This window comes from Equus przewalskii, chromosome 17, assembly GCF_037783145.1.
Source record: "Equus przewalskii isolate Varuska chromosome 17, EquPr2, whole genome shotgun sequence".
NCBI lineage: Eukaryota > Metazoa > Chordata > Mammalia > Perissodactyla > Equidae > Equus > Equus przewalskii.
The window spans coordinates 65133314-65158661 of NC_091847.1; the positions used below are offsets into that span (position 1 = coordinate 65133314).

At 35.8% G+C, this 25348-nt stretch overlaps 1 protein-coding gene across 8 annotated transcripts in view; it reads right to left on the reverse strand.

The window, feature by feature from the left end:
- The window catches only part of COL5A2 (collagen type V alpha 2 chain), a 401042-nt gene that overhangs the window by 2219 nt on the left and 373475 nt on the right, over positions 1-25348 (reverse strand). For all 8 annotated transcript variants that reach the window (XM_070580408.1, XM_070580403.1, XM_070580406.1 and 5 more), the window contains 23 exons: positions 25017-25070; positions 23370-23414; positions 22945-23043; positions 21826-21933; positions 21503-21556; positions 19272-19325; positions 19001-19054; positions 18520-18573; positions 17997-18104; positions 17834-17887; positions 17244-17297; positions 16359-16520; positions 15594-15701; positions 14359-14466; positions 12854-12907; positions 10831-10938; positions 10235-10288; positions 7819-7926; positions 7145-7198; positions 5751-5858; positions 3578-3869; positions 1934-2121; positions 171-410 (listed from right to left, as the gene is read on the reverse strand). In XM_070580408.1, coding sequence (XP_070436509.1) covers positions 171-410; positions 1934-2121; positions 3578-3869; positions 5751-5858; positions 7145-7198; positions 7819-7926; positions 10235-10288; positions 10831-10938; positions 12854-12907; positions 14359-14466; positions 15594-15701; positions 16359-16520; positions 17244-17297; positions 17834-17887; positions 17997-18104; positions 18520-18573; positions 19001-19054; positions 19272-19325; positions 21503-21556; positions 21826-21933; positions 22945-23043; positions 23370-23414; positions 25017-25070 — 2322 coding nt within the window. The remainder of the gene's footprint in view (positions 1-170; positions 411-1933; positions 2122-3577; positions 3870-5750; positions 5859-7144; positions 7199-7818; positions 7927-10234; positions 10289-10830; positions 10939-12853; positions 12908-14358; positions 14467-15593; positions 15702-16358; positions 16521-17243; positions 17298-17833; positions 17888-17996; positions 18105-18519; positions 18574-19000; positions 19055-19271; positions 19326-21502; positions 21557-21825; positions 21934-22944; positions 23044-23369; positions 23415-25016; positions 25071-25348) is intronic.

Genomic DNA, 25348 nt, shown 5'->3' on the forward strand with positions numbered 1-25348 from the left:
ATCTTTAGTGTGCTTCATGTATATTCAAATTTACCCTAAAGAACAGTTGTAAACAAACTGCTGTGCTTATATACAGGGTAAAATTGTCCCCACCTCTAGCGCCATGACAGTATTTTTCAAAGAAATCATTTTTTTCTTCAACCAGATCAATATAGATCAAAAGTACTTACAGAGCAAGTATCTTGAAGAACTATATATCTGAATCTAACGTTTCCCTCTGCTTTGATTTCTAAGTCATTCGATCCTTTGAGAACCACAGCTTTCTTCAGGTTCTTAGCTTGATCATCCATGTATCCTACACTGTTTTTACAGATGTAAGTAATGTTCTGGGAGGCTTCTTTCGATAAAAGGCGCAAGAAGGTCATTTGAGTAATGGCTGCATTAGGTGACTGGTGGTCTCCATAAACAAACTAGAAAAACAAAAAGACTCTCTGTTATATGCAATACTAATGGGTTTCATAGTACTATATGTGTGTGTGTGTGTGTGTGTGTGTGTGTTGATTTTAGGCAAATCAATTTTGAAGAGGATTACTTTTATTCTTTCATACAACAAGATAGTCTACCTATATGTGTGTGTATATACATATATGTATACACATCTTAAAATTTCTACAAATATTCACAAGAGCCTCTGGCCTTACTACCCCAAACAAGGGTTTGAGGTGATGAAACCAATGATAATTATAGCTCACCAGAGGAAGTTTAAGTATTTTAAAATTTTCTTCTTTGTTTAAAAAAATTTGAATATTAGTTTTTAGAAAAAGTTCTTTATTTGAGCATTGGCTTGGATGTTCAATCACATATCAAAAATAACTCATTGTTTTTATTGAAAATTGCAATAAGAATTAGGACTTAACTATTGGTATAAAATCTTGTAGGAAACATGAACTACAAATTTTCCATTAGCTAACAAAAACAAATAATCAAAAATAATTTCCTACAGGCTCTTTTCTACTCATCCTTTACTTTGAGCTTTACTTTCAATGCTCTGATTTGAGCTTTTTACATAATATTAAGTAAATTACATTTCAATTAGATATATTTAAATTTGAAAATTTCCCGCTCATCAAATAATGATAGATTCAAGTATATCCTGCACACACCCACAACGTCCTCACATTATGTTTACTATGAACATGAGTTCTGAGGAAAGCTCAAGAACAGAGGTGAGAAGAAACTTTCAGAGGCTGCCATAAACAGATCCGGAATGAAATATTATATTGCAGCAGGAAGTGGCAAGGCTGGCTGAGGATCTAAGTACTGGACCACGAAAGAAACATGGAGGAGACTGGACTCCGAAAAATATGAATAGAATTCATATAATTATAAAATGCCTTAAGTTGAAAAAGTATTACAAAGTTTAAAAAAGGATTCAATTATTAAAAATACTATTGTGGTAACTATCTAATATTTATTTACAACTTACCATGTACTACACGCTGTGTTAAGTATCTTTTATTCACACAAAATATGAGATAAATATTATTACTTTCACTTTAAAATGGCAAAATTGAGACTCTGAAAGGTTAAGTGACTTCCTAAGGTCCGAAAGTCAGTAAGAGATTTGGGTACGAGTCACCTAAGTCACCTAACGCTAAATATAATCCAAGTCTTTGAACTGCAATAAGACTCCTTCGAGTATACTCCACAGTCAGTGACACGTACATTAAAGGAACTAGTATTAAAAATAATTACTTTTCTCCATTCCAACAATAGGAAAATTATAATTCAAAATTTATGTTAATTTAATTCATAGTAAAACTTTGTTCATGCAATGATATTGCAATTGTAAATAATGAGAATATATCACTTCAAAATAAACACGGTAAAATAAACCCAGTCCAAAAATAATAGTATAGTCCTCAATAAATACTAAAATACAATAAATAGTGAAAAGCCAAGAACACAATTTTAAGTAATCACTTTCAATTACCTGAGATCCTCTATTCATGTCAAGGCCATACCACACAGGCTTATGGTCAGGAGATTTGCTGGCCCACCAGGTTTTACGTGGTACACTGGAAGGGTTTGCTGAAATACATGTTTCTCCTGTTTCCATGTTGCAGTAAACTTTGATTGCATCTTCAGCAGATCCCTGGTTAGGATCAATCCAATACTCACCTATTTTCCAAAATAAAAATATTTGCTAAATAAAGAGAATTTCAAACATGAGTATGATTAACAGAGGGTTTGAAAATATGAACCCATTGATTAAGGACTTTTTCAAAAGAGAGTATCCCAGATAAGAAATACTCTGCAGCTAAGGAAAAAGTAACTGTTATGCATTGGGTCCTTTCAACATGCCAGGCACTGTCCTAAGGCACTTTGACAAACCACGTACTTAAGGCTCCAAAAATTCATGTGATGGAAATATCATTATCTCCATTTTATAGATGATAAAACTATACCAAAAAGAATCCACAGTGATTAAGTGGCTTTGCCAAAATGGATGTGTTCCCATTAAATTTACAAAACCAATATTTTAAAGCACATTATCATTGGCATGTAATAAAATAACGCATTGTCAAAGCTATGAATAAAGTAAGTAAATGAACTGAACTGCAATTAGAATGCTATAAATTATCTCACTGGCCTTATTTAAAATTGATCTCATATATAAGAGATTCTTGAAATAGGCTATACCAAATCAGTGCTTGATGCCAGACATATAGTCAAAAAATACACAAAAAAATATATTTGTGTATATATCTCTATGTATATGTTTGTGTGTATATGTATATTATACCTATATATATATATATATGTATAAAATGTATGAAAAACTAAATTCTAAATGAAATGAAGGGACAGTGGTGAAACGTAAAATATAGAGTTGAGAATCAAATTGCCTATTCTTCAAAGATAACGTTAGCTATCCCTGTCCATGTCATTTCACAGTTAACTGACGCTTTTAAGTGTTTCATAGCTCATCCCTATGGCCTAGGATCCCTCTTCTCCAAGTCTTATTAGATTAATCAACATGATAGAGCAATGCAAACGTTAGGCATGGTTTATTCAACTAGAGCAGAAAGACTATTTAATTCCAAAGTACTTCAGAACATCACTATAACATAATCCTGCCAGCAGAGATTCCTAAAGTAGGATTCAAAGAACATTAAACTACATAAAAGGAATTTCAAATTCACATAAATTTAGAAAATAATGCATACTTTATTCTACTCTTGATGATCCAACAATATACGTTAGCCTATTAAATCCTTGAGGAGTCATGTAGGTAAATAAATATGTTTAACCTTGCCTAAGCAAGTATTTTCTACATTGATATCATCACAAAATTATCAATATTTTAAGACTTCTGGGTGGAAATGGAATGATCATCATGAAATTGGATCATTAATAGGATATATCCTCTATTCTAGTAACTATCATCTCACCCTATCATTTTTCATGTCATTGACTATCCCCGTCACTAAACCATAAACTGTGTGACATCTTTTCCATTTTATCTCTTGCGTCCATCACTAAGTAGAGAGTCAATAAAATATTTTGGAAGGTAGTCGAGAATAACACAATCAGAAACAATGGACTTTGCTCAAGTGGGCAGCTGTCAACTCACCACTCTGCTTGGCGGAATGGCAAAGCTTCAAGTCATCACAAGTCCGGGCTGGGTGCTTTCTAGAGCCATCAGGGCTACGCATGGTTTCAATCTGACTACTGAGTGACTTCAAGGTAGCATGGACCCCTGGGTCAGTTTTGTTTTTGTCATCAGGAGCCGCCTGATCTTCAGTAAACTCTGGAAGTGGATCTGGCATGCTCTCATCGTAGTGCCCCATGATATCCCCAAGAGCAGCTGTAAGGTGGCCAGGAGGACCCGGAGGGCCAGGGGGACCAGGCTCACCAGGAGGACCCTAATTTTAAAAAATTGGAAATACAGTTAACACATGTTTTTGGTTTTTGTTTTGCTATTGGGTACAAAGGCACTGATGGAATTCGGTCCATAGGGAGTTACAATGCAACACCTAAGGTTGATGACACCAAGAGATCTGTGAATCACACCCTTTTTTAACTAGATGCTTCTGGCCTGTCAACCTGTAACATTTCAAGCATGAGAAATGATGCCTAACTGTTTTTCCAGGCACCATATCTACAAGTCAGCATCTGAGAGAAAAATAAAAGCATAAAATATTTGCTCTGATGTTCACCCTGAAGATGCAACGTATTTGATGTTAAGAATATGTAGATATGTATGCCCATTTCCAAACTATTTTATGTAATGCACAACTAAAATGTTTTAAAAAGGACTTACGGACAGAAGCTGAAGGAGGAGATGCAGAGGAATTGTGGTGCGAGTTCTATAAGACCTCACATCAATACCAAGGAAATACCCACAAGAAACACCGACAAGACAACTTTTCCCTATTTCTAAATAAGGGTGAAGCACAGGAAGTACTTTTATGTGCATTAATTAGTGTGCAGATCAAAATTCTCTTTACTAATCAAAATTGAAGAAAGTTCTCTTTAGCCTTTTTATTAACAAAAATAAAGAGCTTTCTTACTTTTCTGCCACCAAGAACTATTGGAGTGATAGGGGAAAAGCACAAAAAGTGGCAGAGGCTAGGAGGGGCATCCTCCTTATTAATTTGCTTCTGAATTTTCCCAGGGAAGAACTCAGCAACTTGCGAGAATCAGACGCCAACCTGAAGAGATGTCTAGTCCACACCTCATGTGGGGAGCACAGTACTGGGAGTCAGAGGCTGGAGTTCTCATACTGGCTCCACCACTGTTATATTGCTCTGGACAAGTTGCTTCAACCTTCAGTGCCAACATTGCCTCGCTCCCAAAAGACTATTAAATCTGGTTTTTTCCTTTAAGGTCATATCATGATTCCACATATTCGTTTATGCCAATCTCAGGGGAAGAGATTTTTTTTTCTATCAAGGACCACTGAAGCACAAAATAAAGTCAATCAAGAGTCACATAAGTCAGAGGTATTCCAATTCTGTAGTTGCTTTTCACTCACAGTTAGAGAAATAAATAAATAGGAAATATTCCTCTTGATCATAGGCAATTTAAGCCTATCCAATCCATATAACAAATAATCAATGTTTGGTTTAATGATATTGCCAGTAAAGGGCAGAAACAGAATAAAGAGGGAAGGATAAATAAGACCAAGAGGAAGAAATACCAGATGCCTAATCTCAGATACATGCACACACACACACACAGAAACACACACACACGTGAGCACGTGTGCATGGCAGGTAAATGAAGCTGTTTCCCAAAGATCTGGGGAGCCAGAGTCTAATGCGATGTATAGCTTTACACAATCTTCACGTTGATACTTTTGGAATTTTCAGGAAAAGTTTTGGTTCAAATCCTTCCTGAGTATTATTTTCAATGGAGAAAAACTTTAATTTCATACTCTTCACTTTCCAGCACTTTCATGAATGAGTAGATTCATCAGATCTCACATTTAGTACATTGCCATTTAAAGCAAAGCGACGTTTTCATAGCTTTAATTATAAATACAATCATAACTATAAATACAAGTCATATTTGCTCTTATGGGCACCACATGAATCAAGGCCTAGATAGCTTAGACTCAGATTTTATATGATCGGAATAGTATGTATTAAAATATTTGAAATAGTTACTTATATAGTCAAGCTCATGTATGACTTTTAGGTTTGCTTTGAGCGTTCCTAAATCTCTTGTCCACCAGGCTGCACAGCCATTCCTTGGATAGAATCCAAGCTACGAGAACCAATAGCAAATCCCCGTGATTTTACCTCAGGTCCTGCTTCTCCGATACTGCCCCGCACACCAGGAGGCCCGATAGGCCCGAGTGGCCCAGGGTTTCCTTCTTTACCTGAAGGACCAACTGGGCCTGGAGGACCCTGCAAGAGACAAAGACTGCATTTTAGAGTCTATGAAGAAAACTTTTACAACGCCTTTGTCTCCTCAAAGAACTATGGAACTATGGAACTATTTCTTTATGGAGCCATCATAATGATTTCTCAGATTTGTTTTCCTAATGACTAATAAATGGAGTTCTGGCACTTCCTAACGTTTACTATTTCATCAGACATCAATTCCCCATCATTCATGCATGGTAAAAGATTGTTATCAGTTAAAAACTTTAATAGACTAGTCATCTACTTTACTGGCAGGAGTTGTTTCATCAAATCTTATGTATTATAAACTTAATTAGAAATTCAATTAACCAGGAGTAAGAAAATGACAGAAGTTAGAGTGTTTGATATAAGTTAAATATGTGTGCTTATACCTCAGAATCTCATCACATCCTAATAATTTTTAATTTTTTGTGTGTGAGAAAAATTGGCCCTGAGCTAAGATCTGTTGCCAATCTTCCTCTTTTTGCTTGAGGAAGATTGTCACTGAGCTAATATCCATGCCAATCTTCCTCTCTTTTATGTGGGATGCTACCACAGCATGGCCTGATGAGCGGTACTAGGTTCATGTCTGGGATCCGAACATGCGAACCCTGGGCCGCTGAAGCAGAGCATGCGAACTTAAGCACTACACCACCGGGCCTGCCCCAAATCTTAGTAATTTTAATAGTAATGGTCTCAATGTCATGTATGATTTATTTACACTGTATTTACACAGAGCAGAAATTCTTTCTAATGATTTTCCTAAATAATTATGTATGTCAATTGTCTAATGACATAAATGACCTATTAAAGGCAGCATTAATATTAATGTAGAATTTCTCAAAGCTTCAAATATTAGTTTCATTTTATGATTTGCTTCTGAATTAGCCTTATGCAAACTACTTCTAAGGGAAGTATCACAATTACTTAAAGGAAAACATACATCCAGCTTCAAAATCTGTCTCCACTTCATGGTAAGTCCTGTTATATCATCTCAAAGAGTGCAAGTTTAATAGAAATTTCAATGAACACAGAGTAAGAAAATGAACTAACAGATGAGTATATCCACTCTAGATTTTAATGTGGGCCCATAGAGTAATATGTCATATTTCAGGTTATTTCTACTGAAAGGTAATTGCTGATGGTTTGTCTCATACGTTTGCTGCCAGCTTCAGAGAACCTGTGTCGACTCCAGCTTCAATATCATAAAAATGATACTCAAGCACTAGCAGCGTGTCACCAAAAGCACAATTATTTAGGTCTACAGCTTACTAAGTTTTGTTACTTACTCTTGGGCCAAATGGTCCAGGGATTCCAGCGCTGCCTTGTTCACCATTTGGACCCTAAGCAGGAAAAAAATTAGAAAGTTGCCAAAATATTTACATCCTACATTTTGCCATTCTCAGCACTTTAAAATGTGCTGTCATTGACTTTGGCAGCACAATAAAGTCATCAATTCTACAATGTCTACATGAGTTGGCCAATACTAAAGACAACTATAGGAGTCATGGCGCATATATTATTTTGCTTTATTTCTTCCCTACAAAATTACAGTTAATATATGGGCAATTATATTGGACAGCTTGGTAATTAATTATTCATCAACATATTCTTTTTTCTTTTTTTGCCAATCTTCCTCTTTTTGCTTAAGGAAGATAGTTGCTGAACTAACATCTGTGCCAATCTTCTCCTATTTCGTATGTGGGACACCACCACAGCATGACCTGATAAGTAGTGTGTAGGTCCATGCCTGGGATCTGAACCCGCAAATCCTGGGCCACCAAAGTGGAGCATCAGAACTTAACCACTATGCCACCAGGCAGGTCCCCATAAGATATTCTTTGAAATGAAAATGAAGTACAAAGAGTCCATTCATTTCATTTTATAGACAAATAAATGTTCATGACAAGATACCTGTGTATCTTCACATGGAGGGCAAACAATATTTAAAGGAATAACTTACAGGAGGTCCAGGAAGACCTTGAAGACCAGTGAAGCCTCTGTGACCCTTCTGACCTCGGTCACCTCGGTCTCCATGATCACCTTTGTCACCACGAGGTCCTTGGGGTCCCTAAAAATAGGGTCATGGCATGGACATTTGCTGTTCAGACTACAATTTTACTTTTAAAATTGTATGTACTATAATTTAGAATACTGTATTTTATATGAACTAACATATTTACTTACCTAAATAGCATTAGACCTAGGAATTAGACATAGGAATTCTATTTTTCTCAAGAATGAAGGTGATCACTAAGAACATAAGATATATAATAACAATAATGCTTTCCTAAAGATCTTTTTTTTTCCTGCCCAAAGCCCCAGTGCATGGTTGCATATCATAGTTGTAAGTCCTTCTAGTTCTTCTATGAGAGCCGCTGCCGTAGCATGGCTACCGACGGATGGATGGTGTGCTGCCAAAGCAGTGAGAGTGCCAGACTTTAACCACTAGACCATCAGGACTGGCTCAAGATTCATTTTTTTTAATGTTTATCCTACATTCATACTAAAATGAGGTATTTTTAGGTTCAATCTAGCCCATCTGAAAACATTTTCCAAAGACTATAATTCACATATTTAGCTGATATAGTTATACAAAAATATTGCCACCACATGTAGATTCTTTTAAATTAAAACATGAATTCTTATTATGTTACCTCTAAGAATGAAATGTTTATTAAATTTGCATATGCAGATAAACTAATTAGATATGACAGCTGGGACCATATTAAGAAATCGGTCATATCTGAAAGTTGCTAAGAGAGTGGATCTTAAAAGGTCTTACTACAAGAAAATAAAATCTGCAACATATGTGAGATGATGGATATTAGTTAATTAAACTTATTGTGGTAATCATTTCACAGTGTATACACATATCAAATCATTATGATGTACATCTTAAACTAGTACAGTGTTATATGTCAATTATACCTCAATAAAACTGGGGAGAAAATAAGAAATTGACAAAAACTTGTTTGAGTAAATAAAAGACGAATGTCATCAAGTCACTCCCCTCTAAAGAAAACAGAAAGAAACTGTATGTTATTCTCATATCTGCAATATCTGTACCTAAATCCGTCAGTCCAAACCCTGAGAAACTAAAGAAAAAGCAATAGTTAAGAACCTTATTGTGGGATAGAAGTTCCACCAAGAGAAGAGGTGAAAATTATCTGATCAATCTGATCAGCCTCAGGCTTCTTTTTTTTTTAAAGTCTTGGGGAATAAAAGCAGCTCGAGGCGTCCAGTGGTTCAAAATAAACTGACAAGTGGCAACAGGGTCACCCACTATAGGGGCAAATTCTGTTTCTTTAGAGTTTTCCTGAAACAATTGAAACAATCAATCTGACTTTAGAGAATGGGAGAGATTATCAAATAGACTGGTTCTCAGGTTAATTTTTCCCTTATCAGTGTTTTGTTCTTATTTTGTTTGGTTCTTTTTATTTCTAATTTGGATATCCTAATTGTCAAACAGTATGGGTATCTTTTTATAACAAAAAAAAGACTAGATCTCAGTAACCTTTACATATTTTATATAACAATGTAAATTTAAATACTAAAATCAGCCTGATTTTATAACGTTTTCATAATGTTAAAGAAATTTCTTTTACTTTTTGGATGCCCCAAAATTTCATAATTGAAAATAAACTAAACCAGAAAGCACCTCCTTAAATTATTAACTAAAATTCATTTAATCATGGAAAACAAACCCGTATTGCTTTGTAATCGGTTAAAGAACCATTCACTTGACATGCTGGGTAATTAAGAAATCTTCTCCAGTCAAGCTCAAATCAAAGCTGAGAAATATGATATAATAAGAGGCCATGATTTTAAGGCTATAATTATTCTTCATGAACATAGATATTGATGTATATAATGGGTTTGGATGGAACAGGACCCATTAGACTGCACATAAGAGATGATTCATTCACAGTAAGACATCTGTATGATAATCATTAACCTGGAAGCAAGTGCAAATAGCAAAATGATCAGAACATGGACAGGGCAGTCTAGTTGAAAATAAAACATAACATTTGAATAGTACTTTTCAAGTTTACAAAGAGCTTTCAACCCAATTTTCCTATGTGATTTTTAGAAAATCTCTGAAAGAAAGACACTATTATTCTTGTTATTGTAGAAGAAAATTGTCACTCTAAAAGTCTTCATTGGTTATTAAAAAAATTCATAGTCAAATTCAGAGACGTTATGTGAAAATTATACAAACAAATATGAGCTCTTGGGTATTATTTCAAATTAATATTTTTGTCCAAAGCTTGAGGAACTTGGTAATTTTCATTTATAAATCTTAAATTGTACTTGTTATTTGGGAGTATATTTTATGTAAGAAGACATACACTTTTAAAGAAAAACAGAGAACTTACGGGTAAGCCACGTTTCCCAGCTCGACCAGGTGGTCCTATAGGACCCCGAGAACCCTGGAAGAAGTTTTCACAAAAACTGGTATGTAAAAAAGTACATATAGTATATAGATGTAAGATTCAAATAATAGGTGTTTGTAGTTGGATACTTATATATGTTTGTGTCTATCTGTGTGTATCCTCTAGCTAATTGATTACAATCAGGCTAATGTCCCTAGGAAAAAGAATGTGCTCACTGTAACTGCAATGACACTTCTATAATCAACTTTATTAATTGACTTCACTAAATGAAGATCACCTTAGTTCATTACGGTAAGACATTACTTACTTAAATTTAATATGATGCATACTCATTACATTTCCTATAAATGACAACACTTTTAGATGATGAAAGTCAAAGTATCAGGATTTTTGAAGAACTATTAGAAATCAAGTGTTTTCCTTTAAGACTAAAAAATATTTAACTCATAATCGATTGTTTCTCACTCTTTGGAGTCCTTAATCATGTGCACATGTATGATTGCATGCGTGTGTATTTGTAGCTCATTATACAGCATGGTGATGTTTATAACTGTCAGTATGAAACTGACTCTCCTTACCGGATCTCCTCTCTGTCCCGCATCTCCTGGAGCGCCTACGGGGCCAGGAGTTCCAGGGGCCCCCTGAGAGCCCGGCAGACCTGCAGGCCCAGGGTCTCCGCGATCACCCTGGCAAGAATAACCATGATATTACTCTTTTAATATTTATTCTAAAACAACAGTATTCTATACACTCATGCTATTCATGATAAGAAAAATAGTACCTTTTTAAAAACTTACTTATTTATTATTTTACTTATATTTACTTATTAATAAATCAAACTGAAAAGAAAAAGATTGTTTCTCCCCAATTTCAGGTCTCATTCCTCCCCTAACTGTGGCCCTACTACTCCCATAGTAGGGCTGCTGGAGTACAGGAGTGGCCATCTCCAGAATTTAGCATGTTTCTTAGACCAGCAGTCTTCAAACTGGGGTATCTGTACACTTGGGATAAACAAGGGCTTTCCACAGAGGGTTAAAAGAGGGAAAGTTTTAAGGAAACCACTTCCCACATTTTCAACTCCATATGTCTTCTTTCAGAAAACTGACATGGAGCATCCTTTCCCACTTCCTCCTTAATAATCACAGACAACACACCATCTGCAATCTCATTATGGTGCAATGCCCCAAGGAGTAAACCCCTCTGGGCACCAAACTAAGGGACTTTTCCAGAATGCAAAGTTCACTTGCGTATAAAGCAGAGAGGTATTTGGAAAGGAAGAAGCTGCTCTTTATTTTATCCAGGTGATCCAATGAGGACAAGGCTTCAAATCTGATTTGTGTCCTCAAGAAGCCAGAGGTGAGATTATTGTTATATGAACACGTATTAACAAAAGTATTTGACTTCAAAAATGGGGTCAGACCTTTTTTTTGACGTAAATTGTCTTATTTGACTGATTAGTTTGGCAACCAGAATAAACTCTGGCAGTTAAGTTAGGGAACAGAAACATAAATACATTGAATAAGCTAAATTAGCAACTCCAAGATTTTGAAAAAAATATATTGAAAGCACATATACAGTTAAAATTTCCCAAGAATTACCTCCTTTGCAACTATTTAAACTTATGATTAAAATAAAATGTGATGGCAACTTAAATGTGCATAGAGGTTCATAGATTTTCAAAATTATATCAGGAAGTATGTCAGCAAAATCTTCGAAGGCTACCACACTAGACAATATATGCTGACCAAGAGAAAACTCGGACACCAAGAGAATGTGCATTCCCTGGCTTTACCCCAAGATTCCTCAAAACTCTTTCTTCCCCTTTCTTTGAGTGCCTAGTAGATACTTTAAACATGTTTTTTAAAACACAAATGCTCAATGATATAGGTATTAATCATATTTACAGTATTTGAAAACTCAGGTTCAGAAAATTTGTTCAAGATGACATAGCTGGTTACTCAAGGAACCAAGATTCCAATCTAGGTCTGTCTGGCTTCCAAGTTCGTTCTGCTACATGACGAGATCTTAAAGCAATGTTGCATCATAATAGATGTTAGAACAGGGGCTATTTTTGTCTTCCAGGGACTAATGTGTAGTCTGAGACAACTGTGTGACTGCTCAAAGGGCCTGGAGCTTCAGATAAAGTCGGAGATATCTTCAGTTCAGCACATATCTAATTTGAAAGCATATCACAGAATATATAATACTTAGAAAGCATGGTTTTTTCCTCATGGGGCATTCACCTTAGGAGGAAGGTAGAGAAATTTAAATGTCACACAGCTCTATTTCTGCTTCCACACTTTTGTGAGCGAGTTTGAAATTTAGACTACTTCCTTTGGATGTGTCCTCATCCAAAGCCTTCACGTTGCACCAAATATGGATTGCCTACTGTTAAAAAATGCCATCTCACTTTGATCTGAATTCAAATCTCATTTCAACAAGAGCTACCAATTATGACACTACAAAAAAGGTTGCTACTACAGGAAAAATCAGGGCTGCATTGAAGCTATGAGAAGAAAGTGTAGTTTTTTATTGTTTAGTATTACAAAGATTTCAAATTTGCGTTACTCTAGATTTTTTAACAAGTGAAATTGTCCTTACACGTTCTCCCACAGCACCATCCCGTCCTGGAGTACCATCATTACCAGCTGGACCCTATAAAGAACCATATTTGAAAAACGAATTAACTGAGTAACAAAAATAATCTCATTCCAATTGCCAGAAATATTACAGCACGTTTTCCATCTCTCTTCTATAAAGTATAAATTAACATTTATGGAAATTTCAGTAGAAGAAAGTCTGTCATCTTTTCTATTACTTTGAACTTCTTGTAAAATTATTCACACATTCTTACTTTTGTTTTGTGTGTGCCAATTTAAAACAAAGTTTTATTTAAGACATTGCATTTTCCACTTACAATACAGTCTCATAAAGGGCCATGTGATTTCCTTTCCCCATGCACATATGCCACCTTCAAGTATTAAGAATGCCCAGTTATTTACTATAGCAACCCAACTTTAAAACTGCCATGGAATTTACTGCAAATTTGAATCCTTCAGAGTTTTGTGTGGAACGATGCTAACTCTATGCTCAGCTTGGCTGAATCAACCTCTTTAATGGTGGGCCCAGATGAGGCACCACCAGATGGAGAAGCTCCCCTACGTGGTGGCCCCCAGGCATTCCTCCTGGCAGGCTTCTCGTACTTAATCCAAATTCTTCATTTCCATTTTTTATTTTAAAAGAGGGGGAAAAAATCCTCAAATTCCTTGAAATAAATAGACAACAATTACATTTTGGTATTTTATGTTTTCTTTGTATTACCAGGGAATGGTTTTTCTCACTTTTACTTAAGTTTATCCAAATAATATCCTTTAAAGCTTTGAAATAAAATAACTACGTTTAGATGATATTAAATTACTTTTTAAAAACATATAGTCTTCTCCTCTTACTTTATTTTGATTTTTTTTTTATAACTATGTTTTCACCATTTTATCAGAAATAGCTCTGAAAGGCATTGATTGTTTCTTTCAAGAAAATGTGAGATTAACTAGTGATTTACTCATTAAAGCACTGCACAGGGGAGATTCAAACTATAAGTTCTCAAATCACCTTTCAAAAACTAAAGTCCTCTCAAAAGAGCCTTAGGAAACATGACGTTCATGATTTTACTTCATAGTGATATTTGAGTAAAGTGATCTCTATTTACTTTGCCCTCTTCACAAGCGGTAATAGTTACATTAATCCTATCACCATAAAACTTGGCAATTTTGACCAATATGCCATTACAGAATGAAATAATAACAAGGGAAAGATAAATGGACACATCCTTTCACCTTCAAAACAATTTGGCAACAATCTAAACCAACTAAAATACTGGTTTCCAGACTAGATGAAGGTCAGCACACAGACAGCAATCTGATTACATTTTCTTTACGTCATCATTTAGTCAATGCTCTAGGAAAGCAGAGTACATCAAATGTCACTAAGAAACTTCCTTCAGGCCAAATGTACAGTCAATTTCTAAATTTCTTAACTGATTCTAAATAAAAAGTTGTCCCTATGACACCCAGAAAAGGAGAGGAGAGTTATTTCACTCCAGTACTCACTTCAGGGCCAGGTTCCCCCACAGGGCCGTTGGAGCCTGGGGGGCCCACGGGCCCAGGTGGACCTTTATCTCCTGGGGCACCCGTTGGTCCTACTTTTCCTGGTGTGCCCTGAAATAAAAGCAGAAATTTGTCAACGACTTCTGAAGAAATTTAAGAATGCCAGTTCACATAAAGGCTATGTTTATTCCAATGGCCCCTCAGTCCCTCCTACTATGGTCATAATCGTCCATTATCCCACAACATCCATGTCACTGTAGTGCCTTCTTAGCACCATGCCCACTTGTTATCACACCATCCTGATATATCAAAGGGACTAAAAAGTGTCCTTTGCCACACACTCAGGTGTGCATTTTGGGTTCTAATCGGTGTACTATGGTCAATTCTGACTGCCCTTCTGGAATCTGCATCACTAGAAAGGCATGCTCACCCTATTCACTTCTGCTTTGTCTGCTCACTTTATTTCTATATCTTGGCACTTCAGTCTCCCTATTGGGGCATTTCACTTGGGTTTCTTGGTTCACTTCTGATAAGAATAAGATATTCCTTGACTCCCGGTTTGCTGGTTTCAATCTTAACTCACATGTCCCCTCACTCCAAGGTCCCAGAAATATATCTCTCTTTTTACATTCCATATGAAAACATCATTTTTTTTCTGTCAAGCATGTAAAAAATTTAGTCTCCTCAAAGCTAATAGGGAGTCAAACTTTTATCCCTCCGCAAGGGAATGTAAGATTCTCAGCCCCCTCCAGGGGCCAGGAGATTACTTTCAGAGTTCTTTATGGTTCACCCCACTTTCAACTCCACTGTGACTTTATCTCAATTACTTCTTCCCTTTAATGGTTTATGAAAAATTACCCTCTGAACTGTGAAATATGGATGTTTTTGTTAGGCATGTTTATTTAAAAAGAGGCTATCTACTCACTGGGAGATTATCCTCCTTCTCTAGCTCCGTGGATGTTTTTCATCTTTGAAGGAAGATTTAGAGTCACCAAAATCCATATCCTTATTTGTCTACTTCTCTACTTCCAAGGTTAAATAAATATATTTTTCAAAGTCTGTGTAACGTACTTAAGCAAAGAATTTGACATTTAAAGTCAAAAGGCTTTTAAGATACTCAGAATTTGTGTCTAAAGAAGACTTTAAATCTATTAAGCAAAAAAAGAACCATGACAAATGCTCTCTTCACAAATTATATTGCACATAATCAGATGAAATTGACCAATACAACTACTCACCGCTGGGCCTGGCAGGCCGGGCATGCCTCGCTCTCCACGCTGCCCAGGCATGCCAACAATTCCTCTTTGCCCAGTCGTTCCAGCTGGACCAGGGGGACCATCTGGACCCTAAGTTTAAGGATAAACTATAATTAGAAATTCTCCAGGGCAAAACTATATGCAAAACTTTCTAATAGATCACAGCTTACAGGTTTTCGGTATGAGAAATGTTCTCCATTTTCTAAAATCATACTATACATGAGTAGTCATAATTGGTAATCCACACAGAACCTCTAACATCATTTAAAGGTGAAAATGGCTCATTAGTTGGAAAGGAACTTGGCGATTAATGTGAATATTGATGGAATAAAAGAAGTAACTACTCAGGCAAGCATTTTTTCTCTTTTTAAAAAACAAAACTTTTAAAAATAAAGAAAAAATAGTGATCTATCTAAACAGATTCATGTTCAGAGGCATTAAGATATTAAATAAAATAACATGCTTTTTAAAAATTTTCTTCATAATGTACAAATTTTTAAAAGAGTGTTTTCTTTTTTAGCTTTTGAACACCATATCCAGTGCTGTTATATTTTTATGTCCATACATATACTCTTGTCTAGAGCCGAGAATTGTAAATTAAAAACCTATGGGGCATAATGCACTTAATGGATTTATGAACGTGCCCGGGATAATGTATAAACAGTTTCTTTGTGGCAGTGATTATTATGGATTTCTATTTGTAAATATCTCAATTAGAGGTAGTCTGAACAAAGATGCCAAACTTACAGGTTGCCCATCTTCTCCTGGGTCCCCTTTGTCTCCTGGGCCACCAGGGGGGCCAGCTGGTCCTCGATCTCCCACTCGTCCATGAGAGCCAGGGTCCCCACGAAGGCCTGGAGGTCCCTCCTTCCCAGGTTCCCCTAAGGGCCCCGCAGGTCCGGGAGCTCCCTAGCATAACATAGAAAGAAACCCAGGAGGGCAAAGTGGAAGCCACATAGAGGACTGGAGGCGATGGTCTCTACCTCAAAGGCAGAATCTTAAGCCTCAAAGGTCCATTTTTTTCTGTTAGATAATCAATCATTCAGTGGACTTAAAAAAATTAAACAAAACACAGCTGCAGATTCATTCCCCAGGAGAAAAGCTGAATTATTTGCAGACAATTGCCTTTGAGTCATTATTAAAAGTGTGCTGAAATTAATTTGAATTTTCAAACTTCTTAAGGCTCTGCTCCAACAATAAATATATAACATTTTATTCTGTCTGATCTGGTCTTATAATGAAAGAATAACATTTATTGAACAAAGTTTCATAGGTGCTTACTAACTGAAGGAAATGATTATCATCAGACAATATTGTTAGTATTTAGTACCCAAATAGAATAATAGTCAAACATTGGAGCTAAAAAGGACTTGTAAATAAGCTACTCCAAGAAATATTGGATGATTAAAGATGAATTTGTGTTGACAACATACCAGGATGAATTATTGGGATGAGAGTTGTTAACATGGGGTAACACATCATTAAGGGATTAAATAAAAGAATAAATAACTCAATTAAATTTATGTGCGCATATCTACATAATATGTACATACACATGTGTTTTTGTATATTTTTATGTGTGTATGTGTACTTACTCCACTCTCAATTATTTGAATTACTGAATTGACTTACAGCAGGGCCTGGAGGTCCAACTCTTCCAGCAGAACCAGGAAATCCTGTAGCACCCTAAAAATATAATACCATATAAGCAATAGTAAAATAACAATCAGTTACACACACTTCCTGGGATTTATTTTTTTCATAGGGATATAGGCCTTTATATTCCTTTTCTTGTGACCAATGCATTTTTTTCTTGTATCCTATGTTTTTGAGAATGGATCTGGATTAATTGGTAGGAAGGATGCTATTTTTCTCTGTCTACTTTCCATTTCTCTCAAACATATACAAGTACATTCAAGGCTAGGGCTAGAATTCCATTAATATTTTATATAACAGAATTATATAAAGTGTTTCCACATTATTCATTACCTCTTCCACAGGTAATATTTTATTTATGTTACACATCAGGCAGCTGGGTCTCCAAGATCATAAAACTAATTTTAATCCAGATCTCCATCTAGCTGAAGAGCCCTTTCCACTATAGTATAGTTATACAAGTGAAAATTTGTTGTTACAGCTTGAGATTAACTTTAAAGTGTCTGTGAAGTACTAGATATCTGTGACTAACTGTATGCAATTCCCAGAGCTTCAAACCAACTCACAGGCGGACCCTGAGTTCCTCGACCACCTTTCAGTCCGGGAACACCATTAGGACCCTAAATAGAAAGAAAGAAACAAAAGATCATTGTAGTAAAGCAAAATGGCCTAAACACAAGGTCTAAACTTGGGCACTGGACGCAAGTTGTGTCCTTTTTTTAAACTTACATGAGGGCCTGGGGATCCTGCAAGACCTTGTGGTCCAGGAGAGCCAGCATCTCCCTTCTGTCCCGGCTCTCCAGGTTCACCTTTTACTCCAGGCTGCCCATCAGGGCCCTATGCCAATTGTATAAACAAGCAATGATTATGACACTTATAGACAAATTACTTCACAGTAATTATTACTAACATATCATTTAATGATTTGCTATAAAATAGAGCTGTATAATCAGTATTAAAGCATAGAAGAAAAAAAACGCCCTGATGAGATCTTTGAAGATAGTCTGAAAAAATGTCATCCCACCACATTTTAGTATAACAAATAAGCATACAATTCAAAATCATGCAAGTTCATCCATTTTTGTGGCTGTCTAAGAAAAAATGTTTAAAATGAGAATATTGCCTAGAAAACTGTAAACTTTCCAGAATCTTTAATATACCTTCAAAATATGACAATGATAATTAGTTAAACCCATTGTTTAAGGAACAAAAGGAGTGTTCATTGTAAATTAGAGATATTTGAAAATTATACCTGGGGTCCAGCAAAACCAACAGCCCCAGTTGGACCATTTTCACCACGAGAACCCTAGGAGAAGACAAAGATTACAGTAGCCTTCACACATTATTCTAAACAGGAATAGTATTTAAAGATACAATTATATAAATTTGTAGTGTCTTGAAATATACAGATAGAGAAATTAGACATATTGCTTGAGGAAGACTCTTCAGGGTGATATAGAGATAAGGGTCATAGAACAAAATTTCCAAGGTCTGAAGTCTCAAAGAAGTTTCTTAATTATTTAGTAAATGAGCTGCTTACCTAGACTTAATAGATTGTATAGAAATAATACACAGATAATTTTTTTAAGTTTAATGAGAAAAGCAGACATTGAAAACCATTGTTATAAATAACCTAATCCAATGAGTGTGATTTTATACCAATATCAAAACACAATAATGGATTGTTTACTGCTCAATCTCATACTAAAGAAGATCCAAGTACCCTCACTTACAGGATTGCCACGGGAGCCAGGAGGGCCAACTAAACCTCGAGGGCCAGGTTCACCCTAGAAAGAAAATTTTAGATGGTTATTGTCTAAAGCGGTAGCAAAACATGATAAAGTGTAGGATATTGGGCACTGTATCGGGGGCAGATAACGAAGGACAACTCTGAGATGATGTAACCCAACTACCATATTTTATAAAAGAGAGAACGTTATGAGAAAGAGCCAGTATCCAGACCTCAAGATCCTCAGTCCACAAAGTACCAACTTAGGACATTACCTTTTCTCCAGTGGGACCTGCAGGACCTGGAGGACCCAAGGGACCTGGAAGACCCTGTCACAAAACATAGGCATACTGAGGAAATGAATGCACAGAAATCTCCATGTTTAAACAAACAAACAAGGGACTATTTTGTTATAGCTTGGCTGCTTTTGCAAAACATTATCTATAATAAATGATATAATCTGTATATTTTCAAGATTATTCTACCTAGTCTAAAACAATTTCCACCAGATTTTCTCCCTAAAATGTTTTAATCGCTTTCATCCAACTCATCCATGTATAACACTGTCTTTAAACATTAGTTCTAAATTAATACTATTCTTCAACAGGGTTTCTCTGTTTCTTAGCCTATTTAATGTTGCTAATATCTATTTGAAATTTGAGCATAGATTGAAAAGAGGTTTTTCTTTCTTTGTATAGAATATTATATTTTTAAGTCATAATATGCTAGTGAAATATCACTCTTTGTATTTTAAAAGAGAAGTGAAGTTATGCTAAGGCATTCAGTTTTCCACATTCCTCTGAGGTGAAAAGGAGTGTTACTACCCAGCTACACTGCAGTCGGTGGGGTTCTTTGGCTCAGAGCACAGGCAGCTACCACATGGGGTATAACCTGAGTCTTCTTGACACTGGTCACAATCTTTAAAGTGCTGGACTATATTACATACAGTCCTTTCTAAAACAAGTTCTTTCTCCAAATTTGTGCACTGCGTCTTCATACGCAGCCTAAATATTCTTTGGCCATTTACGAACATGAAAAAACTGTGATCTTAATTATCTGGATCTATAATGAAACAATGTTCTTCCAATAATTCACCTAATATACTTCTTTAAAGGATTTGATTAATATAGGTCACTTCATTAAATTCACAGACTTTTTATTCATACAGAGGAAACATTATTCATTTTTTCCCCTTTACTATGAGATTACAGTAAATGTTCTGCCCTGCTTCTGCCCTAAAACAATGTATGGCCCTAACTAAAAACAAAGCAGTCATTGCTTAAGTCTTGGTCCTATTACATTGCATTTCAAAGTAATTCACAGGAACAATAGATACACATTTCAAATTTCCCCTTAAAATAAACCATCAGTACAACACTTCTCCAAACACTACTGTGCTACTTACTATGTACCCCAGACCATTCATGTCGCAAAATACAAACAATATACCAGATTTACTTAGACCATTTTTAAAATATTAAATCAAATATTAGATTTAATTAAAAGGCAAAAGACATTTTGTGTTCGTAATTTGCTAACTATTTCACCCTTAATAAGTTTTTCAGAAAAACAAAAAAGGGATAATTACCACTAAGGCTAAAACTTTTCTATATTTTACTTGATTTTTTTAATTAGAAGCTAATATAATCAATGTATTAACAGTGGCTCAGTGTGATCTCTCCTTTTTTTTTTTTTTTTTTGGACAATTGGTATTGCCAGGGCCCAACAGGACAACTAATAGCAAACCAGGTCTCACTGAAACAGAAATTTTTTATCAAAGATCAAGAACTATTCCAGGAAATGTTGACTGTCTGAGTGACTGTGATTACCCGCTCTTACATGACAGAATCATTCATGTCTGAAAACCTATTTTCCATCTGGTTGTCTGATTATCCTTAGAATTGCAAATGCATTCTAATTTGAGGACCTGAAGCTTGTTAAATGTCAGTTTCTGACATGATATTAAACAATGCTTTGGGGTCAACCATCCTGCTTTACATTTCACTTATTCAGCCTCTTTCTTGATGAAAGCACTCATGATGACTCATCGGGCAGTAATTTTCTCAGCCCTAACATCCAGTATATTAAGAAACGTTCATCACAACTTTGGCTGCTCTGCAAAACTCTACTTGCCTGTCCTGGAATGAAGTCTGGGACAGCTCATTAGATCAGCATTTCAGTAGAAATAAACAATGCATATGAAATACATGATAAGCAAAGATAAAGAGGGCCCCACTGCTTAAAGGACTGATCTCCTGCACACAATAAAAATGTGTTGTATTCACTCTCTCAACAACGACTTTACTTTTTGGCTTTGCTCTAATTCAAGGTAAGCCATGAATGAGCATCCATGGTTGATCAACTTCAAATCTCAAATTTCATCATTCTCCAAATCCTGACCACCATGGAAACATGATGAACTTTATTTTGGAAATTTCAGGCAAATTCATATGATAATGGTGACGTTGATTACTAGCTTGGCTGGTAAAGGAATGGTTTCACTTACTCTTGCTCCATCATTTCCAGCTGTGCCTTCAGCACCTTTCTCTCCTATGCCACCCTGGGAAAACACACAAAACACCATTTGTTCATTTAATTGTCTTTTTCCCACACTTGCATGAAAGCTTCATAAGAGCAGGGCTTATCTCTTGTGTTCGTAGCTGTATCCCCTTGAACCTAGAACAATGCCTGGCATTTTCTCAATAAACACATATTGAAAGAATGAAGGAATGAATGACTTATGACTCAGGATGGTAGAAGTACAAGGCTGCTCAGGAAATCATTATCAGCAGAAAGTCTAAAGGTATGAACTAAAAAAATCAGACTTACTCTGTCACCCTTGGGGCCAGGAGTTCCTGCAATGCCTCTTTCTCCTGGCATACCTTGAAGACCTGGTGGGCCTGTATCTCCAGGGGTCCCAGTTGGTCCTGGACTGCCCTAAGATGAACCAACAATAAATGAGCTCACTCATGTGTTAAGCTGAACCACATGGGATTTCTGTTTTGGTGGGGTCAAAAATGGTAGAATCTCAGCAATTTCACATGGTTCAACCTTGTGCTTATATTTTTCATTTGGGAAAATTGTCTCTGAGTTCATTTTTTTAAATTAAAACTTGCTGTTTAAATTTTAATTTAATTTTTGGTTTATGTTCTTGGGAAAACTGAGTACTGATTCAAATAAAAATGATAGAGTTGCCCCTTTTTTTTCTTTTTTTGGCAACATCATGGGGATTCTAATAAAGAAAGAAGACATTACACTTAGAAAATGTTTTATTCTGTCTCTGATGAACCCACGGCATTAAGCTGGTTTTCAGGCTCATTCAGGGGTTAAGTTGAAGCTATCTTATGCAATCATTCTGGACGTTGAAGATGATAAGGGATCTAATGTTGTATGATCATGAAAAATTCCACTTCAATTGTTTGCACTGAAGTTGGCCACATTGTCTTCTATCAATCTTAAAGTGGCACCCAAAAGGAAACAGGACTGATTTTCGACTTACGAGGTATTGTATTTTCAGATTTCAAAAACAACATGCTTTGATATATTTAATAAGCAGAATTGTGGAACTTGGGGCAAGGAAAATGGAGCACATGATTAGGAATATCTCCTAACAAATTATGCAATTTTCTATTTCCTATTTCTGCTTATTAACAGAAGTCATTAATAAAATTTATATAGATAAATATTAGAAACGGATTTGTATATCAGAACGTATCACTGTAAGTCCTAGACCATAAATCCCATCACAGAAGAGAGACTCCTTTTTAGCTGACTCTTTAGTTTCAAAGACAAGCCTAGTAGGTGCTCATTAAATACTCATTGAAGAAGAAAATTATGTAATCAAATATCGAGCAAAAACAAGAGAAGTACATTCTGGTACAATCATATGTTTCTTGAGCAGTAATTTTAGAACATTTTTAAATCCTGAGCTCACACACCCATACTTACTTTTGGGCCATCAGGACCGTGTCCTCCAGCCATGCCCTTTTCACCAGGGAGTCCGGTTATTCCTGGTTCTCCTCTTTCTCCTGGATTTCCTCGTTCTCCCTAGCACAACATTGGAATGTCAAACAATCTCAGTGCTTGATCTAAAAATGGATGAAAAGTGTTTCTGGAAATCTGAAAAATGGCTTCTACTAAACAAAAATTGGGAAATGAGCAATTATTAAGGCTTGATTTTCTAATTTAGTGATAAGAAATGAACTTGAAGTAAGGATATGCTAGTTTTGCAACACAAAATGTTTCTCATAAGATTGATTTTCATCAAGTAGAAGAATTTTAATGCTTAAAATAAAGCCCTGTTGAAGATAAAAGATGCTTTTTAAAACTGAAGCCAATGGAAATGAAGTTAATCACAAAGAAAAATTACTTACTCTAGGTCCTAATGGGCCAACTGCTCCAGGATCTCCAGGAACCCCCTAGAAAATACATTTTTAAAAATTGGAAGAAAAGCTTTGAGCTAAATTTCAGGTATTTATTAGAAATCTTTCCAGATCATATACCTAATTTCTTTTAATGTACTATTAGAAGTCTAACTAAGCCCATAATATTGAAGAATGAAAAATGAGTACATGTTTACAAATGCGGTGATGTCATATACAGTGAATGAAAATATTGTTCCAGAAAAATTTATATTATACTTGAATGTTTGATTTTTGGGAGTGAGAATAGGCAAAATATTATCTCACAAAGATAGTGCATTAGTTTTTTGTAGAGACAACAAAATATATGCTAAAGTCCTTGTATTTCCTAATGAAATGTGAAAAAGTTCTAATAGAGGGAAGTAAAATTAAAAGCAATGAAGTGCTGATCTTTTAAATGGAACCAATTCAAGTTAGTAAATATTTCTTGAACATATAATATGGACAACACACTACCAGGAGTGGTGGGTTCAAACTAATGCAGTCATGACTACATTAAAAGTTTGTTTGTTCTTAACTAAAGGAAAGTTTGTTACTTAAAACTTCTCTCTTTGATTAAGATAATAACTGTCTCAACTAGGCCTTCAGTCTTATCCCCCCAAAGTACTGTTTTCATTGTGGCATGATCTTCCTAAAACCAAAATCTAATAGTATTACTCCCTACATAAAAGCCCTTCATTAGCTTTCCATTACTCTAATAATAAGAACAAATTAGGCTCACATTGGGATGCTCCATATCTGGCCCCTGGTTCACCCCTCCCGCCTCACCTCTACCCTCCTCAACTTGTCCACCACATTCCTGACTTACTGAAATTGTTTCAGTGCCTTAATTTGATCAGCAAGCCTTTGCACCTGCTGTCCCCATTTCCTGGGTATTTCCTTACCTTCCCTCCTCCCAACTTACCGTCATTCATCCTTCAGATCTCATTAAAGATATTACTTTGTCCAGGAAACTTTTCTTAAACCCGAAAGTCTGAATTAGTTGCATCTTCTGTTTCCCTACAGTCCGTGCCTCCCCTACCATAGCACGTAGAAAACACTACTATTGTAACTGTCTTCCTACACTCTCTGTCTCCTACTATAATGTAATATAGGGCAAAGTCCATGTCCATCCTGTTCGATTGGTTAAGGCCAGGGCTTAGTGGAGCTAAGCACAGTGGTGCTCAGCAAATTGTTATTGAATGAGTGAATGAATGAATGAATCACTCAAAGAAAAATAAATTAAATAAACCTATGTGCCAGTAAAACGATAGAAATAAAAGGGTTAATTTCTGTTCACAACCGTTTACAAAGCCTTGGTAAAACTCTATAGTTATGCTGAGATTTATTTAGTGATTAAGAACACAATCTTGGAAAGCATTTGACCTGGGTTCAAATCATATCATCTGTGTGACTTTGGGAAAATTACCTAACATTTGCGTGCCTCATTTTCCTCATCTGTAAAATGGGCATAATAATGGTACCTAGTACATAGGGTTGTTTTCAAGATGAAAAGAGAGAATATATGTAAAGTAAACCAGAACAGAGCCTCACACATAGCAAGTGATATTATGAGCCAGCAATTTTTAGTACTGCTATTCCTATTATTTAAGAACTTACCTGGTCACCTGGCTTTCCACCTTCTCCAGGTGGTCCTGGAGGACCAGGAAGCCCCTAAAACAAAAGTAAGAATATAAAATTGTGACTCTGCAAAAGTTTAATAGGCCACCAGTATTAACAGTTTGCCTTTTACAATTCAGGGTTCCATGCCTAGATTTTCAAGCAAAAGATATTGTTCAAACACAAGCTAAGCAAAACAGAATGAGAACCTTCATCTTCCAACGTGACACAGCAGCGAGGCAGTTGATGGGTTTGCATTTTCATTTGCACACCACTCAGCAAAAAAGAGAGAAGACTCTACCAGGAGGTTCTTCCTATTGGTAGAATTTTTA